The sequence below is a fragment of the Bos mutus genome, chromosome 11, assembly GCF_027580195.1.
Source record: "Bos mutus isolate GX-2022 chromosome 11, NWIPB_WYAK_1.1, whole genome shotgun sequence".
In the NCBI taxonomy this organism is placed as follows: Eukaryota; Metazoa; Chordata; class Mammalia; order Artiodactyla; family Bovidae; genus Bos; species Bos mutus.
In genome coordinates, this window is record NC_091627.1 from 95,332,823 (window position 1) to 95,352,906 (window position 20,084).

General features: G+C 46.8%; 1 protein-coding gene across 1 annotated transcript; it reads right to left on the bottom strand.

The window, feature by feature from the left end:
* Window positions 1-1,100: 1,100 nt before the first annotated feature.
* EGR4 (early growth response 4) lies at window positions 1,101-3,084 on the bottom strand. Its single transcript, XM_014479981.2, has 2 exons — window positions 2,815-3,084; window positions 1,101-2,416 (listed from the first exon to the last, which is right to left on the bottom strand). The coding sequence occupies exons 1-2, from the start codon at window positions 2,948-2,950 to the stop codon at window positions 1,101-1,103; spliced, it is 1,452 nt and encodes a 483-aa protein (XP_014335467.1). The 5' UTR covers window positions 2,951-3,084.
* Window positions 3,085-20,084: the final 17,000 nt, after the last annotated feature.

Here is a 20,084-nt window from a genome sequence, read left to right on the forward strand (position 1 = left end):
TCTTATACAGATGCAAATGCACTGGTTGTTATAACCAATACTCTGGGCGTTCACAAGGAGCACTGAAATACTGCAGTCTTTTGCTGCTGTTGCTACTGCCTGGAGCTCCCTCTAGTTGCCAAATTTATTTCACCTCTTGCTAAGATGCCTTTCCAAACAGTGATTTTAAGCTGAGGTGCCGCCATACTGGAGCTGGGAAAAAAGCATTGGCTTTGGAACCAGACAGATCTGAGTTTGACCCTGTCTGGGTTACCCAGAAAGTTACATACTTTGCTTCCTTATGCTACACTCAAGATTGCAAGGACTAAGGAGGATAATATACGCACAATGTTTAATGCCTAAGCCTCTCAACGACTCTCAAGTTCCAGAAACACCTTGAACCCTTAGGTCAGCTGTGATTAAATTCATTCGTTAATGCAGTACATATTTATTGAATGCCTATCACATGCCATTGTGCCTGATAGTAGGTGTGTAATGACTCCATGAGCATGACATCTCCTTTCTTTTCTGGCACACATCTTCATGGAGGGGAGAGGGATGGTCAGGAGCTTGGATGGCAGATTCAGTAAGCTTTTAGCACAATAATTTTAATTGCAAAAATAAACAGTTCTGTCAACTGCTTGAGAGTAGCGTCTGCTTTACAAAAATTAACAACAAAAAGGAAATAACCCCAAAGCAAAACGTTACAACCAATGGCCGCTGAAAACGACATTGCTGTACAAAATCCCGCGCGAGACCAGCTCGGCGCTACCCCAGCCTGTCTCTGGGGGTCTTCGAGGAGGCGTGGGGCGTGCGCCAGTTACAAAGAGTGTTTTAAGTTCCAAGTAAGTGCCTGCTCAGTGGGGTGGCCCCGAGAACTTCCCTCCAAAGCGCAGCTGACTCAGAAACAGCGCCTAGACCATGGGAGCTGTCCGTGGAGCTGGTGCTGAACAGGGTGTGTGCGGCGGGCGCTTCAAGGGAACTAGAAGCTGGACCAGAGGCTCGCCCTAGGGCGTGCCGGAAAAAAGTGGGCAGAGGAGTGGGGAGGAGGGCGGAAGGTGGGGGCAGGTTTTCTCTTGCGCGCCAGATTGAGGCGCCCCAATCTACAACCCATTTCACCCTCACAGGGCTGCGAAGGAGAGGCCCAACGAATAAAAGCCGAGGCCCTTGAGCCGCTCCTCGGCGCGCGCCTTCTGCTTGAGGTGCACCTTGCTGTGCCGTTTCTTCTCGTCGCTGCGCGCGAAGCGGCGGCCGCACACGTCGCAGGCAAAGGGCTTCTCGCCCGTGTGCGTGCGCACGTGTGTGGTAAGGTGGTCGCTGCGGCTGAAGTTGCGGAGGCAGATGCGGCACTGGAAGGGCTTGTGGCCCGTGTGGATGCGCAGGTGGCGGTTGAGCTCGTCGGAGCGCGCGAAACTGCGCACACAGCTCTCCACCGGGCAAGCAAACGCCTTTGCATGCGGCCGAGGGCAGAAGCAGCGTGCGCTGCACTTGCCGCCCCGGCGCCCCTTGCGTCGCGCCTTGGCTGGGGGGAACGGGGCCGGCGGCGGGACAGGAGGTTCGGGCACAGTGCTGCTCCCGGGGATGTCCGCCACCAGAGGTTTCGGGAAGTCCGCCGTGGCGCTGCGAAGGCCCAGCGGGGAAAGCTCAGGCTGCGTACCATCTAGAAACTCTCCGCCTTCGCCGCTACTCCCTCCCTCCCCACTAGGAGGGGTCAGGAGCCCCGGGAGGCTCTCGGCTCCTTCTCCTAAGTCACCCGGGGCCAGCGGGAAAGCATCGTAGGTCCCCATGGTGTAGAGTCTGCTGGCAGGGCCACCCGGCAGCTCCGCGGGGCAGCTGATGGACAGCAGGTCTTCAATCTTGGCCCCCATCGTGGGGAAACGGGCCTCCGGGGCGGCCTGGTAGCCTCCTTGTGACCCACAGCTCCCTGGAGCCCCGGCTGAGAGCAGCTCCCATGGAGAGTACGGACCTTTGAAGGCCGAGGCAGTGTCCAGAGCAGGGGAAGCCGGAGGAGCCCGGAGGCCTGGCTTGACGTCGGGTGGGGAGAGATGAGGCTCATACAGGCACTGTGAGGGGGCGCCTGCCGAGGGCGAGGCCTCCCAGAACGCCTCTGGGAAAGCAGCAGCGCCCGGATCCGGGGAGAAAAGGTCTGGCGGACCTGGCAGCAAGGCGTCGGAGCCTGCGGGAAAAGAGGCGTCCAGAGGAGACCGGGATGCTGCCGCCTCAGCGCCGGGGAAAGGTGTCAGGCCTAGGATGCCCGACATGAGGTTGAAGAGTGCTTCTGGATCGTGCGGGTGTTCGGGTACTGCCTGGATGAAGAAGCTACCACTGTAGCCGAGGCCAGGGGGAGGCGTGGGCGCAGGCCCCTCCAGGAGGCAGGAGTCGGTTAAGTACTCCCCGGCGCCACAGCTGCTCAAGGCCCAGCTCAAGAAATCACCTGCTGAGGAGGGAGCAGGAATCAGCTCCGCGCACATCAAAGCCGGAGCCTCGGAGCCCGAAGCCCCTACCCAAGAAGCCCTCGGTGCTCGCTGACACACGCAAAGTGCCTTTTGCACATTCCGATCCAGCAGGAGCCGGCATACGCCCCAAGACATACATACAAACATGCACACACAAAACACACGTGCAAAAGCAAAAGGACGCCTCGATACACGCACAGGTTCCTGCGGAGGCGCTGGAGGCCCGGTGTGGGTGGGACTGGGGGCGCGCACCACAAGACCCCGAATCTCCTTCCGCCCCTATCCCTACCGCTCGAGCGTCCCCATCCCTCCCTGTTCTCAGCCACCTTGCGTCCCCGCGGTGCGCCGCCGTCTGAGCACCCCTGGCCTCGCTCCTTACCTGCCGGATAGCCAGTGGCTGCGGGTGGGTCCCTGGCGGGCAGCCGGGTTAGGTCGGTACTGGGTTCAGAGCAACAGCCCTCGGTAGACTTTACTAGGAGCGCGTCGGGGCCGGAAAACTCGCTAAGGTGGAGCATGGCTCGGCGGCGGCGGCGGGGCTCCCGTGGCCTCGCCCGCTGGGCTTGGGGGCGCGCAAATGGCGGGGAGCCGACAGTCGGGGCGCCCGCACCTCACAGACCTAGATGCTCGGACTCCTGGCTCTCACCTCTGGGAAAGGGTTGGGAAGGGGTGGCTGAAGCGCCCTAGCGCTGGGAGGTGGCAGTTCCTCGTCTCTCCAAAGCGCAACCGGGCTCCCCCAACCCGCGGCCCCCCCACTTATATAGCAGCGGCGGCGCTGGCTCAGGGCTTCCGACTCCCCGGGCCACTGCCATTTCGGGAGGCCCCGGCTCTGCCGCCGTGACGTAAATGCCCAAACATGGACACAGGATGTGTGCCGGGGACTCCCGAAAAGGAAAACTCGGGCTGTGACGTCGTTGCCTCAGCCGTCGCCGGGCCCGCGCCGCTGCGTGCGCGCGCACTCCCCAAGCGTGGAGCCCCGTGCGCGCCGGGAGCGCGGGTGCATCTGGCTGGGGCGCTACGCCGCGTGGGTCCGGACGTCTAGAAAGTGCTCTTCTCCCCTGTAGGCAGACGCCGAAGGACGGCTAAAAAAGACCGCGTGACCTTAGGGATTCCATAATTTGGGTTCGAATCCTCTCTGTCAACTGCTAGCTGTGTCGTTTCATCTCCCCAAACGTCAGTTTCCTCACCTGTGAAATGGAGATACACATATCTACTTCATAAATTTGCTATAAAGAGTCAATGGATTAGACCATATGAAATTCTAGGCACAGGGGCACTCAATAAACTGTAGAGATTATTGCCGTAATTTAGTATTTGCTCACGTCTGTGTGTGTTTCATTTTCTTAATAGTTTTGTTGGTTTTGGTTAGTTTGTGCTAGGAAAAATAACATTTAAATTAAAAAGAGTCATGTCTTGAGAGAAAATGTCAATTAGCACAAAATTGTATATTCAAGATTGAAAAGTAAAGGTCTCTCTTTACCCACCATTTTTTTTTTCAGAAAAAAATATGCATATGCAAGCATACACACTGTCTTGCAGTAGAATTTTCCCCAACTTGTAACAGCTGAGAGGTTGACTCATGTCCAAACATAAAGAGCTTGATCCTTCTTTTGTAAGGCTGTATAGTACTCCACTGCAAGGGACAACAATTTGTCCCTTCAGTTCAGTTCAGTTCAGTTGCTCAGTGGTGTCCGACTATTTGCGACCCCATGAATCGCAGCACGCCAGGCCTCCCTGTCCATCACCAACTCCCGGAGTTCACCCAGACTCAGGTCCATCGAGTCAGTGATGCCATCCAGCCATCTCATCCTCTGTCGTCCCCTTCTCCTCCTGCCCCCAATCCCTCCCAGCATCAGAGTCTTTTCCAATGAGTCAACTCTTCGCATCAGGTGGCCAAAGTACTGGAGTTTCAGCTTTAGCATCATTCCTTCCAGAGAAATCCCAGGGCTGATCTCCTTCAGAATGGACTGGTTGGATCTCCTTGCATCCATTAGCATATAGAAAGTTTCCAGTCCTTTGCTTGCCATTGTTGTTGTAGTCCTTGAGTGCATAAATGTGAATATATCTGTGGGATAAATTGCAATGAGTATAATTCTAGATCTAAGAGTATGTAAAATTTTGATACAACTGGCAGTTGTCCTCCAGAGAAGTAGGGCCAATCCCTGCTCCCCATTCCCTCACCCACAAGGTTTGAGATGCCTTTATAGTAGTCTTTTTTTTTTTTTTGCCCAGGAGCACACAGAGAATTTATAGGCTATACATGCCTGGAATCAGTTCCTGGAATAATTAGACTTCTTCTGCAAAACTTAAACAAATATATTTCCTAGTGTTAAGGAGGCTGTGGCTCTTGGCTACAGAAGGCTAGTCAACTCTAGCAAAGAAGCCTACCTGCCCTCCTGATCCCCTTTCTCTTCTTCTATAGTTTTTACTTCGTTTTATTTTTTCATCTTAAAAAATTTTTCATTTTATTTTGTATTATAGTTCAGTTAACTCCTTTCTGGACCAAATTAGGAAATTAAGTAAATTAAGTATGTTTTTCTTTACAAAGAGCATCAATTCTTGAGACTCTGGGTGCCAGCTGGTATGGAGGGCAGGTTGGGATCCCTTCTTCCTTAGGAATGGAAACAAAGTCATTTAGGGGTGATGGGCTCTAGCATGACTGGCAGTATATCTCCAAGCCCCCCTTGCCCAGCCTCCTTTTTCAAGGGAGAGTGCCAGGAATGCCCAATACCCACCAAATGCTCATGTGTTTACCCTATGTTCATTATGCAAATATTCATTCATTTAACTTCTCAATGTTTGTTCATTCAGTATTTATTCCTTAAGTGCCTAGTATGGATTAGAAGGTAGATTTTGGTTTTTGTTCTACAAAGGCTGTGAGATATATCTTCATCCCCATTCCACAACAGTGCTAAAGTGTGTTCACAGAATATGGCATCATATAATCACCCAAAAAACACATGCCGACACACTTGCATTCATTTTCTCGTGCCTGGAACTCACGTGCATCCAGAATGACCTAACAAATGCCATAGACATAGTTCCATGTTAGCAGCACATGTGTTTCCATGTAGGAAATGCAGAAGCTCAGCACTTGTCTGTAAGGATTAGGCACACAGGCCACCATTTCTTTTATACTCTATTTCAGACCCTGATTTGAATCCTAATCCAAATGCATTGCCAAAGCCAGGTGAGCCCGTACCAGACACACGGGGCACACATGTCTCTAGTCCTTGCTGGCATCTTGCTGCCTGGGAGGGAGGAGGAGGGGGGAAGTTTGACTAGGCCGGTGTCCAAGGCTCCCCAGGTTGCCCCGTCGGGCCAGATTGGCCAGCCCCAGGTTCTCCATCCCTCTGCTGTTCTTCCCTCTGCCACAGCATTCCTTCTCCTTCTTAGTCATGGATAATTCCCCTACTCCTTTGGCAAGTTCCCAGGCCATTGCTGCTCTTTGCCAAGGGTTGTCGGGCTAAGTCTGTGTTAAGACAAAGGTCCAACTTCCTTTTGTTTGAAGCCTGGCCTGGAGGCAGAGCTGGGAAGGGGAGAGAGTAGGAGAGGAGACAGGGGACACAGCCTGTGTTCTGGGTGTGGGCTGGCCCACATTCCCGCCCCCGCGTCCTCACCTTCAGTGCGTGCGCACACCCATACTCTCACACATGGGACCTCTGGAGGGCAGCTGCACCTACATTTGGCTCTTTGAGGAGGAGGAGGGAAGATAAAGGGGGAATGAGCATTTTGTAGCCCTTCGCAGCTCAGCCCATCTTACTCCCAAATTTTAACAGCTTAAAAATAGATCATAGGGAATTCCCTGGTGGTCTAGTGGTTAGGGTTTGGCACTAAACAAAAGCTCCATGGAATAATGAATTGAAGACCCACTTCAGATGAGGAAACACACTGAAAAATGTTCAACAACTCATCAAGGCCACACTTCTATTTCGTGGTGGGACTGACAGTCAAGCCCAGGCTAGCCTACTCTGTCAGATAATTTAGGAAAAGATCATTCATTTTACAAAAAGATTAAAATGGCTATATGTGGAGAACCTTCCTCTAGCTTTTTAAACATACAAACTCCATCTGGCTGGGATCCATCCGTGCAAGAATTCTCTGGAGTGGCTGCCATTAGGAACATGGTGGGTCATTTCAGACACATGCTGAGGAGGACGGCGTGCAAGGCTCTTGGGAGCCAGTGTGAAAGGTGGTGGTGATGATCTAGCTGTGATTGTGGGGAAAGCGAGAGGAAATTTCTGGCTTCCGTGGGAAAAGGTGATGGAAGGAGAGTTTGCTTTCTAGACAAGCATTGAATAGACAGACAATTACTGAATGAATTAATGAATCAACAAATTCATTCATCAAATGTTCATTGAATACAGCCCTGTGCCAGGCGCTGCACAGGCCCTTCAGATGCGGATGCTGATGTCTCAGGCAGTGAGATTGGAAGCTCTGGATCCAGGGAGGGTGGAGGGAGAGGGATCAGAGAAGTAAGCCTCCCTTTTCTGTCTTCTGGGAAGGGCCCAGACCCTGCCATCATTCTGGTAATGCTACTGTCTCCTCCCCCACTCCCCACCTTGATTTTTCTGCTCTAAATATCATTGTATTCAAATAATAGTGTATATTTTAAAAGACTCCAAGAAGACAGCTGCCTCAGAGTATTAATCATGAAGAGGCCAGCGCTCAGTCTCCATGGCGACTCCTGGCACAGAATGCCGAGGAGCAGCTCCACGTCCCACTTCCTGGGGCCGTGGAGATGCAGGCACACAGCGTTTCTCTCTCCTCTCTTCCTCTCTTCTCTACCATCTCCCCTTCCGCTGCCTCTCATTATTCTCCCGAGAGGGTTTATTTAAAAGCAGGGGCAGAGGCAAGATCCAGACGCCCGACTAACACAGAGCAAGGCCACTGAGGCTGCAGGAGAGATGAAGTTTGTGTCCAACTGCAGTTTCTGCAGTACGTAGCGCCCCTCCCCGGGACCCTGCAGTGCCCTATGCCTCACTGACCGCTAGGCCAGAAGGAGTCCAGTATCTGTCCCCGAGGCAAGTGACCCACCATCAGGGTCCTTCTTTGTACCCCTCCTCTTCCCTGACCATGTTCAGTTCTTGGTTTATGATTTGGATTCTCAATATGTGTTTGGTTTTTTTTAATGACCACAAAAGTAACCCAGGCTCATTGAAAAAAGACAAACATTAAAATTTATAAAGTGAAAAATGATACATACAATTCTATACCCAGATATATAAAATTAAAAAGTTTCAGGTTGATTCCTTTAGGTTTTCTTCATGCATTTCACTTATCTTCCATGTATTCAGTTGTAGCATTGTTATACTTGTCATTATACCAATGGTATCATACTATACATACTCTTGTATGACATTGTACATTGAACAGTTTTTCTTTTTCCCTAATCATGGTACAGACTAATTTAAAGTCTTATAAGTTATAACCATATATATGTATATGTATATATATCCTTATATTTATATCACCTTATAACCTATAGCAATTAATAATTGCTCCAGAGTATTCCATCATGTCAATATATCTAATTTTTTAAACTGACAGTTTTTTCCCCACTATTATAAAGAATCTGGCTACACACAGCCCTTTATGTGTACTTGGTGTACTGATAAGGGTAATAACACTACAATATGCTAGTTAACATTTGTATACCACTTGCTATGGGCACTATTAATTGGGTATTGAGAGCTTTACATGTACTCACAAGTATATGTAAATCCTCACGATGACTTGTTAAATACTATTAACTATCTCTGCTTCATAAATGGGGAAATCGCAGCATGAAGAGGTTAAGAAACGTACTCAAGTTTACAGGGTTAAGACTAACCTACAGTGTAATCATAGAATAGATTCCAAAAAGTAGAAGTCCTAGATCAAAGGTAGAATATTTAAAATTACAGTGTATGTTGTCAAACCTTCCTCTAAAAAGATTGTTCCAATTTGGGGCCAGAGAGCAGCATATGAGAGCCAACCAGGAAGCATTTCTGGAAAAGGTATTCCTGCGATATTTTAATTTACATTGTAAAAATTATACGTAAGGACAAGAAACTTTTCATAGGACCTTATTATTCCCTCTTCTGTGATCTAGGGGCCTACTGCCTCATCCAAAGACATCTGAGTGGGAGCCTTTCTTGTGCTCCGCTCCTTACATTCCTGCAGTGGGCACTGGAGATGAGGCTGTTGTTGCATGAATTGTGTGGGGACGTGGGGTCTAGGGGATTTTGCACTCTCCTTATGATTATTTTTTTTTTTCTAGTTTGAGTCATGGTGGAGGTAGAGAAGAGAACAAGGCAGCTGGAAACCATTCAGAAAAAGCTTCTTAGGTTCTCCCAAAGCAGCTTCTAAACTTCTCTCACAGGAGAGAGGGAGGTTATTCTTTCTCTTATCTTCCATTCTACACTCCTCCTTGGGCAAAATCAGCATTGTACAGAGCTGATCACAGAGGAGGTATGACTAGGGTGGGTTCTAGGAGGGTCAGAGGCAGGGGGATGGACAGAATGACATCTCAATGCTGCTACCCACCCTGCAGTTTGGAATCAACCTCTTTTGTCTCTAAGCCTGTTTCTGCATTCGTGAGCAATAATGGACTGGGATCCTGATATGTGCTTTTATTTGGTTAGGTAATGGTGTTCAGAGCACTGGCTTTCAATTCATGAACTGAGAAGGGAAAAAAGAGGCTGAGAGTAGAGTGGGAGGCCTAGAGCTCCAAAACAGAAATGGAATCATAAAGAAACCTGGTCAACCTCCCCAGCATACCTCTCTTCTCCCTGGCCTCTTCCTGCTTCCTTGCACCTGTGCTTATCTTATTTTTTTCTTTTTTTTTGAATCACCTCTCCTCCTCCATCCTGTAATAGCATTCCTTAAACTGGCTTGAAGTAGATTGGTTCAATGCACTGAGATCCAAAATACTCAGGCAGTTTATCTACAACTGAGTCCTCTGTGTGTCCCTGAACCCTGTCCTCCACTAAGCTAGGTTTCTACTTGAAAGTGATAGAAATGCAACCTGAATTAGTTTAGACCCAAAAGGGAATTTATCAGTTCATAGAATCCAAGGGAGTGTCAAACAATGACCCTATAAGGGAATAGAGACACAGCTGATGTAAGGAGCTGGTAGAACCAGGGGCAAAGAGTTTTTCAGATAGTTTCAACTCTTTCTCTTTTCTCTCAGTTGTGACTGAAAACTTGGCAACTAGCAGATTCTGAATTCTCCATGCCTACCTTCTGTGATTAATGGGTTCCCATTCTCAATTCCAGGTAGGAAATCCTAGGAAAGACCTCTGCTGTCCTACTTAAGATAATGATCTGGCTAAGGGTCAGGGTAGTACAGCTGATGAGACCACTCAAGGCTTGCACTCGGGTCTTAAGAGCCATTCCTGGAGAAGGGAAGCCAGTGGGAGCCAGGAACCTCCCAAGAGGCCTCCGCCTCAGTCGTTGATGGCACAAGCTGGGAAGCATTGGGCTCTGCAAGTTCTCCAACGCCCCTGGAGCGTCACCTATTCCATCTGTCTGCCAGCTCCAAGGAGCACTGCCCCAAATAAAAATCTGTGATTAGTAATTCCTGCAATCCAGAAAACCAGTGTATTTGTTTCCTAGAATAATCTGGAGCCATACTTGGCTTGGCAACCAGTGGGCCCCACAGATGCATGCAGTGTGCCATGTAAAGACTCCAGCAGGGACCCTTCCTTAGTCAGGGCATGACGGGGAGGCCCGGGGGACCCCTTGCCCAGGCAGCAGCAAGCAGGGGCCGAGAACAGAACCGGCTTTATCAATCGTGTACCGTGGGCTTCTGAAACAGGGAGTTAGGGAACAGAAGGAACGTCAACAGGACTTCTAAATACCAGGCCCCATAAAGGCCAGACTAGGCACACACAGCCTGCAGGATCATAGGGGATCCCACAATGGAGGAGTGACCTCCAGCCTGGAATCAGGGGACTGATTCCAACCCAGCTCTGCTGTTAGCTTGCTCTGTGACCCTGAACAAATTCCCAATCTTTCTGTGCTTGCATTTCCTCACCTGTGAAATGGTAGTATGTTATTTGCTCTACCTACAATCTGATGACTGAGAGCTAGAAGGAACAAATTAAGCAGCTGAAGCACAAGTACTTACTGTAGCAATGAGAGAGGATGTGAGAAGCAGTATGTCCACTTAAGAAATAGTGGATAACCCCTGCCACCCCCAGATGTGCTCCCTGTTTTCTGGGCACCTCTTTATGTGGGGGTGAGACTGGTCACTGTGACCTAAATTTTATTTTCAGTATAAAACACCATCTATTTTATTATATCTCATTATTTTTGTGGGTAAAGAATTTGAAAAAGACTTGCAAAGCTAACCTATTTTTCTGCTTCACATGGCTTTTTATTTTCAAAAAAATTTTAAAAAGTTGAAATATAGTTAACTTACAATATTGTGTTATTGATAGTTTCAGGCGTACAGCAAAGTGATTCACATACACACACATATATTCTTTTTCAGATTCTTTACACTAGAGGTTATTATAAGATATTGAATATAATTCTCTTTGCTGAAAGTAGGTCCTTGTTTTTTATCTGTTTTATATATTGTAGTGTATATATGTTAATCCCAAACTCCTAATTTATCTCCCCTCCAATCCCCTTTGGTTACTATGAGTTTGTTTTTTATGTGAATGTGAGTCTGTTTCTATTGTGTAAATAAGTTCATTTGTATCTCTTTTAGATTCCACATGTAAGTGATATCATATGATATGTTTCTTTCTGTCTGAATTACTTCAATAGAGTATGAAAATCTGTAGGTTCATCCATTTTGCTACAAATAGCATTATTTCATTCATTTTTATGGCTGAATAATATTCCATGGTATATGTGTACCATGGACTCTACACATGGACATCACCAGATGGTCAACACCAAAATCAGATTGATTATATTCTTTGCGGCCAAAGATGGAAAAGCTCTATACAGTCAGCAAAAACAAGACCGGGAGCTGACTCTGGCTCATATCATGAACCCCTTATTGCCAAATTCAGACTTAAACTGAAGAAAGTAGGGAAAACCACTAGACCATTCAGGTATGACCTAAACCAAATCCCTCATGATTATACAGTGGAACTGAGAAATAGATTTAAGGGACTAGATTTGATAGACAGAGTGCCTGATGAACTATGGACAGAGATTCGTGACATTGTACAGGAGACAGGGATCAAGACCATCCCCATGGAAAAGAAATGCAAAAAAGCAAAATGGCTGTCTGAGGAGGCCTTACAAATAGCTGTGAAAAGAAGAGAAGCAAAAAGCAAAGGAGAAAAGGAAAGATATAAGTATCTGAATGCAGAGTTCCAAAGAATAGCAAGGAGAGATAAGAAAGCCTTCCTCAGTGATCAATGCAAAGAAATAGAGGAAAACAACAGAATGGGAAAGACTAGAGATCTTTTCAAGAAAATTAGAGATACCAAGGGAACATTTCATGCAAACATGGGCTCAATAAAGGACAGAAATGGTAGGGACCTAACAGAAGCAGAAGATATTAAGAAGGTGTGGCAAGAATACACAGAAGAACTGTACAAAAAAGAGCTTCACTACCCAGATAATCATGATGGTGTGATCACTCACCTACAGCCAGACATCCTGGAATGTGAAGTCAAGTGGGCCTTAGGAAGCATCATTATAAACAAAGCTAGTGGATGTGATGGAATTCCAGTTGAGCTATTTCAAATCCTGAAAGATGATGCTGTGAAAGTGCTGCACTCAATGTGCCAGCAAATTTGGAAAACTCAGCAGTGGCCACAAGACTGGAAAGGGTCAGTTTCATTCCAATGCCAAAGAAAGGCAATGCCAAAGAATGCTCAAACTACCGCATAATTGCACTCATCTCACACGCTAGTAAAGTAATGCTCAAAATTCTCCAAGCCAGGCTTCAGCAATATGTGAGCCATGAACTTCCAGATGTTCAAGCTGGTTTTACAAAAGACAGAAGAACCAAGGATCAAATTGCCAACATCTGCTGGATCATGGAAAAAGCAAGAGAGTTCCAGAAAAACATCTATTTCTGCTTTATTGACTATGCCAAAGCCTTTGACTGTGTGGATCACAATAAATTGTGGAAAATTCTGAAAGAGATGGGAATACCAGACCACCTGACCTGCCTCTTGAGAAACCTATATGCAGATCAGGAAGCAACAGTTAGAACTGGACATGGAACAACAGACTGGTTCCAAATAGGAAAAGGAGTACATCAAAGGCTGTATATTGTCACCCTGCTTATTTACCTTATATGCAGAGTACATCATGAGAAATGTTGGGCTGGAAGAAGCACAAGCTGAAATCAAGATTGCTGGGAAAAATATCAATAACCTCAGATATGCAGATGACACCACCGTATGGCATAAAGTGAAGAACTAAAGAGCCTCTTGATGAAAGTGAAAGAGGAGAGTGAAAAAGTTGGCTTAAAGCTCAACATTCAGAAAATGAAGATCATGGCATCCGGTCCCATCACTTCATGGGAAACAGTGTAAACAGTGTCAGACTTTATTTTTGGGGGCTCCAAAATCACTGCAGATGGTGATTGCAGCCATGAAATTAAAAGACACTTGCTCCTTGGAAGGAAAGTTATGACCAACCTAGATAGCATATTGAAAAGCAGAGGCATTACTTTGCCAACAAATGTCTGTCTAGTCAAGGCTATGGCTTTTCCAGTAGTCATGTCATGTATGGATGTGAGAGTTGGACTGTGAAGAAAGCTGAGCGCCGAAGAATTGATGCTTTTGAACTGTGGTGTTGGAGAAGACTCTTGAGAGTCCCTTGGACTGCAAGGAGATCCAACCAGTCCATTCCAAAGGAGATCAGTCCTGGATGTTCTTTGGAAGGAATGATGCTAAAGCTGAAACTCCAGTACTTTGGCCACCTCACGCGAAGAGTTGACTCATTGGAAAAGACTCTGATGTTGTGAGGGATTGGGGGCAGGAGGAGACGGGGACGACAGATGGCTGGATAGCGTCACCGACTTGATAGACATGAATTTGAGTGAACTCCGGGAGTTGGTGATGGACAGGGAGGCCTGGCGTGCTGCAAATCATGGGGTCGCAAAGAGTCGGACACGACTGAGCGACTGAACTGAACTAAACAATTTGGTGCATTGTAACTAACTGCAGAACAGTATATATTTTGAGTTCATTACATTTTTTTTTGAGTTTTAGAAATGGGTGAATATACTTCAGACTGGTAACAGCACTAACCTTTGGAGAGTGGAGCTGAAGGGAGGGCATAAGACAGGCACAGCTGGACGTCTATTAGGAGAGGCCAGATGGGTCCTGTGGGTGTAGCTGGGTGCAGAAGGTTTTGATCTCCCCTGCTTGTAATGTGCTATCTCCTCAGTGCGATCATTATTACATCCATTAATTCCATAGACAGTATAAAAACAGATCATGAAAAACAAGGTAGTATAGATGGAGAAGAGAAGGAAAAGAAAATGAAATGAAAACAGTTTGAAAAGATAAAAGTTGATGTTATCAACTGGGCAGAAGGCAGATGTGACTGTTTCTGGTTGATTTGCTGCATCCCTATGTCACCTAGCTTCTAAGGACCTCCTTGTATTGTGGAGGCAGGGAAGTTGAACATCACAGTCTTGACTCCTTTTCAGCTAGAATTTTGAATGCAAATTAAGTAATACCAGGTAGCTGCATTGTGTGAGATCTGGAAGACAGGTGTGGGATAGAAGTCATCATTTTGCCTCTTCCTATTTCTTTTTTCTGCTGCCAAACCAGAGTGCTCCACTCCCTGGCTTCTTCCATGTGGAAAGGTGACTGTGTTGGCCAGTAGGGACTTCTATTCTTTGGATTACATCTACTGTAGTGTGTTTTTGAGCTAAATAATGTTACATTCTGAGAGTCATTTCAGTCTTTTCAAAGATTTTTAAGTCCCCAATATCCTGTAATAAACCAAAAAACCTCTTTAAAATACCTGAAGTAATTTCTATTTCCTTGTTTCAGTTATCTTGGTGCTACCTGACAAACCACTCAAAACTTAATGGGCTTTAAAACAGCAACAATTGTTTATTTTGCTTAGAATGTGATTTGGGCAGGATTTGGTGGGGAAAGCTCATTAGAGTGGCTCTACAGAAGGCTGACTATCTTTCTTAAGCGCTAAGTCATTTCAGTTGTGTCTGACTGTGGGACCCTATGGACTGTACCCTGCCAAGCTCCTCTGTCCTTAGATGGGATTCTCCAGGCAAGAATACTGGATTGGGTTGCCAAGCCCTTCTCCAGGGGAGGGCTCACTTATATAGAGAGCAAATTGGTGCTGGCTGGCAGCTAAATTGCTTCTTCTGATCCCTCTCCTCACAGCATAGTGGTTGGCCTTCAAGATTGAATGTGTGTGTTTGTGTATGTGTGCATGATCATCTTCATCACATACCACACTCTATCACAAGTCCTGGAGCATCACTTCTGCCAAACTTTAGTAGTTGAGACAGTCACAAAGACCCACTCAGGTTCAACCTATTCAGGGTCAAGGAGAGGGAAGTTAAGACACCACCTCTTGATGGAAGAGTGGCAGAGTTCTAGAAAAGCCTGGGGGATGGAAATATTGTGGCCATTTTTAGGAAGTACAATCTGCCACGTTCCTGTTCTGAAACATAATTGATACAGTTAATAACAAGGTTGCTTTTCTATTTAAACCTTAAGAATAGAAAGTTGGGCTAAAATTAAATTCTATAGAAGGTATTGTCTGTAAATAACGAAACAGTAACATTTAAAGAAATATACAAGAAAAGAAAAGGGGAGATTTTTACAAGATTAGTTTTTAAATAGAAAGGCTAAATATAGAAGCAAATATTTTTCTACAGAATAAAGTTTCATAGGTAAGGTGTGAAGGTAGAGGAAAATAACAGAGAGAAGGTAGAACTAGAAGACTGAAAAAAAGAAGCAATAAAATAAGAACAAGGATAGAAAAAGAACAATTAAAATGGTCCACATTCAGACAACAAAACATGTTCAAAAGCACTGCGACTGAAAGCATTAAACCAAATACATCTCTGTTAAAATAAGAAAAAAAGTAACTAAAGGCCAGTTTAAGGTGGGTTCTGGCCCTAGATGGAAGGAATCCCTCTTCAAAAGCCCTGTGACCTTCGTGGCTGCCGCTGGTAACGCTGCCACGTGGCTTTGGAGGTCTCATCATTTGGGCTAATCTCTCGCTGTGTCTCTCATTTCTTCTCCGTGCTAATTTCAGACTTCTGCCAGAGCAAATTTCCTTGGACTTTGCTGCCTTGTCCAGGCCTTTCCTTGTCTTTGTGGCCGTCACAACTGGGCCATCCTCCTGGTAAGGAGACAACAGGGTCCCCCTGGGCCACTTCTTGTGGAGGCCATTTCCCCCTGTGCAGGTGAAGGTAGAAAGAGACCCTGGACTTGGGCTGAAGTTGTCATCAGGAGCCAGGAGACCAGTGTATCCTCACAGAAGCATGCTGCCAGTACTTGGATTCCTCACTTTCTTGTATTTAATCTGCTATTGCCCTTATGGTTGTTTGGTTTTAATGGTGGTGATTAAAAGATGATTCAGTCATCGTCAGAAGCACACACTATCATTTCCGAATGGGAGAGTCTGAGTTGATTCAATTCCTGGGCAGCGCTTCTGTGCCATTTCCTTCGACTCTTTCGTCCTTCTCTCCACTGGGTTGCTATCATTTCCACCACAATGGATTCCTGTTATCGAACCCCAAGCCCCCATTCCTGTGTAAGACCCATGTTTCCTCCAGGGCTGTTTGGGAAACACATGTGAGCAGCATTCGCCCAGCTGTTGGGTGCCAGCAGCGAATCCTCCTAAACAGTCCCAAGCAGAGCAGGAGCTGGGTGAGGGTGGAGGTGTGAGAGGAGGCACGGCAGGCTTCAGTTACGTTGCTGAGTTTTGAGTTGCTCCTTTCCTGAAAGGCTGTGTCAGCCTACCCTGGAAACACTTCCCTGGCAGCTCCCTGTATGAGCTGCGGGTGCCTGCTGCCAGCACCTCTGCCTCCAACCTCGCCAGCTGCCTGTGGTTCTGCTGCCTTCAAGAGCCTCATGTCTCCTGTGTTATTAGAAGCTAACCTTTCTCCCAAGCAGCAGGAGCATCATCTCTCTTCATTTGGGTGTTAGCTTTGTAGAAAGGGCTGGAGGAGGTAGGAAGGTGGGTGGGAAGAAGAAGGAAATATTGACAATGTGATTGAAAACACTTCGTCTCCTAATTTGAGAAAATTGAAGAGTGGTGGGAGTGGTGGTGGGGTTAAATGGGGAGACGAGGCCCCGCCTGCATCTGCTTTCCTACAGGGGCCCCCATGACTGAGGGCACCGGCTTCCCAATGGCTGTCTGCCCCCTGCCCAGCCCCCGCCCCCTGCCAGGGTGGAGTCTGTGCTTCCGTGCTTCATCTCTGACGTAGAACCAAGAAGCCGTAGTGGACTGGTAGAGAGACAGAGCCCCAACCCGTGGGACTCAGTACAGATTTTGACCACTTGAATGAATTGGCCCTGGATTAAATGGAATGGATTTTTTTAAAAATCAGTGAAGATAGAAAGATGGCAGGCAGGTAGGGGGCACTGAGGCTGAATGCCTAGAGACTAATCCTGGCAAACACTGGTGAGGGCTAACTATATGCTGTGCGTGGGTGTGTGCTAAGTTGCTTCAGTCATGTCCAATCCTGTGCGACCTCCCCTGTCTATGCTATCCTCCAAGAATACTGCAGTGGGTTGCCATGCCCTCCTCCAGGGGATCTTCTCGACCCAGGGATTGAACCCTCATCTCTTAAGTCCCCTGCATTGGCAGGCGGGTTTTTTACCACTAGCACCACCTGGGAAGCCCAACTATATGCTGCTGCTGCTGCTGCTAAGTCTCTTCAGTCGTGTCCGACTCTGTGCGACCCCATAGATGGCAGCCCACCAGGCTCCCCCGTCCCTGGGATTCTCCAGGCAAGAACACTGGAGTGGGTTGCCATTTCCTTCTCCAACGCATGAAAGTGAAAAGTGAAAGTGAAGTCACTCAGTCGTGTCCAACTCTTCTCGACCCCATGGACTGCAGCCCACCAGGCTCCTCCATCCATGGGATTCTCCAGGCAAGAGTACTGGAGTGGGGTGCCATTGCCTTCTCCAAACTATATGCTAGTTCTTGTCAACTCACCTCTCAGAGTCGACACAGCTGCCCCCTCCCAGGTGGTGGGCCCCAGGGCAGGTGCAGCCCCTCATCTTTCCCAGTATCTATGCCCGGCCCATTTATCAGTTTAGCTTTGTTAGTCTCACTCTAGTCCAGAAAAATATCTACTTCTGCTTTATTGACTATGCCAAAGCTTTTGATTGTGTGGACCACAACAAACTCTGGAAAATTCTTCAAGAAATGGGAATACAGAGCACCTGACCTACCTCTTGAGAAATCTGTAGGCAGGTCAGGAAGCAACAGTTAAAACTGGACATGGAACAACAGGCTGGTTCCAAATAGGGAAAGGAATAGGTCAAGGTTGTATATTGTCACTGTGCTTATTTAACTGATATGCAGAGTACATCGTGCAAAATGCCGGGCTGGATGAAGCACAAGCTGAAATCAAGATTGCTGGGAAAAATATCAATAACCTTAGATATGCAGATGACACCACCCTTATGCCAGAAAGCAAAGAAGAACTAAAGAGCCTCTCGATGAAAGTGAAAGAAGAGAGTGAAAAGTTGGCTTAAAACTCAACATTCAGAAAACTGAGATCATGGCATCTGGTCCTATCACTTCATAGCAAATAGATGGGGAAACAGTGAGAGACTTTATTTTCTTGAACTCCAAAATCACTGCAGATGGTGCCTGCAGCTGTGAAATTAAAAGACACTTGTTCCTTGGAAGAAAAGTTATGACCAACCTAGGCAGCATGTTAAAAAGCAGAGACATTACTTTGCCAACAAAGGTCCATCTAGTCAAAGCTATGGTTTTTCCAGTAGTCATGTATGGATGTAAGAGTTGGACTATAAAGAAAGCTGAGTGCTGAAGAATTGATGCTTTTGAACTATGGTGTTGGAGAAGACTCTTGAGAGTCCCTTGGACTGCAAGGAGATCAAACCAATCAATCCTAAAGAAAATCAGTCCTGAATATTCATTGGAAGGACAGATGCTGAAGCTGAAACTCCAATACTTGGGCCACCTGAAGTGAAGAACTGACTCATTTGAAAAGACCCTGATGTTGGGAAAGATCGAAGGCAGGAGGAGAAGGGGATGACAGAGGATGAGATGGTTGGATGCCATCACTGACTCAATGGACATGAGTTTGCATAAACTCCGGGAGTTGGCAATGGACTGTTTGACCAGGTGACTTGCCACAGGGCTGCAGGTGATGCTTGGCCCCACAGTTTCCTCATCACTCATCAAATGCCCTTCACTTTTTGCTTGAATGGAGTGAAAGCACCCTGCTTTACATTCATGTATTCATTTAATACCTGGTCTTCCCTGCTGCTGCTGCTGCTGCTAAGTCGCTGCAGTCATGTCCAACTCTGTGCAACCTCATAGACAGCAGCCCACCAGGCTCCCCCGTCCCTGGGATTCTCCAGGCAAGAATGCTGGAGTGGGGTGCCATTGCCTTCTCCGTGGTCTTCCCTAATCATTCCTAAATAGCAAGGTGGTGAGAGTTCCAGGATCTGGGTCCATTCACCTCCCTTTGCTCATCACTGAGACTCACATCATGGTAGTTATTTGTGAGGAAACACTTTTGAAGATATTTAAAGGGATATTTTTACCAAGTGGATTGAGGGAGGTGATGAAGTGGAAGATCTGTCTATTATATTGCCATTTTCTGAGTTAGAAAATGTATGCCCCAACCCCTCTGAGGTCCCCTTCAGAATTTGGAGGTGTGGTGGGAGAAATGTTTATAATTCTTACATCAACCACACAATAGGATTATAGAGATGTTTACTCTTTTATCAATCTAATATTTTCTAAACTTAAAAAAAAAACCATTTAAAAGATAGGAACATGGAGCTGCTAAAGGCTTAGCGACTCTTCCACCCCACCCCTCATCCTCCTTTAAAAGTTCTTTTTATTTAGTTAATTTTAATAATGTAACAAGCACCATAAATTCACTACTCAAAACTTGGCCCATGACAGTACCCCGCATCTGACTGTGCGGTCCCCCAGCCATGGCTTCACCTTCCCTCACTCAAGGTGACTTTCCATGCTCCACTCAAATCAGGCTGGAGTCAGGGACCTGCCTTGTTTTATCACTTTCTCATCTGTTCTCATTGCCACCAATAGGGCAATTCTACTTTGGCAATCTTAACATTTTAAAATATCCTTAAATGGCCTTACTTGGCAGAGAAAAAAGCTCAGAATAAATGCTACTTCTTGTAGCATAATTTTCTATGTTTAACAGGAGTGCAAATATAGCTGAGATATTATTCATCTTGAAGCTATCACCCACTAATTCGGATATAACTTCTTTTGTCATATTCTAGAAATTCTTCCTTCTAGGATAGGACCAGGGTCGCTGACTAAGAGATCCCCACCCCCCACTCCCTGCCCACCTCCTCTCCAGTACTGATTAGTGTTTTTCCCTCAGCCTCCACCAGGGCGCATAATGGCTCCTGAGTGACAGTCTCCATCTAGGCTCATACTTAGAATTTAGAGGCTGCTGCATAGAGTGACAAATATGGCCATTAGTCACTCTTTCCAGCACTGAATCTGTATCAT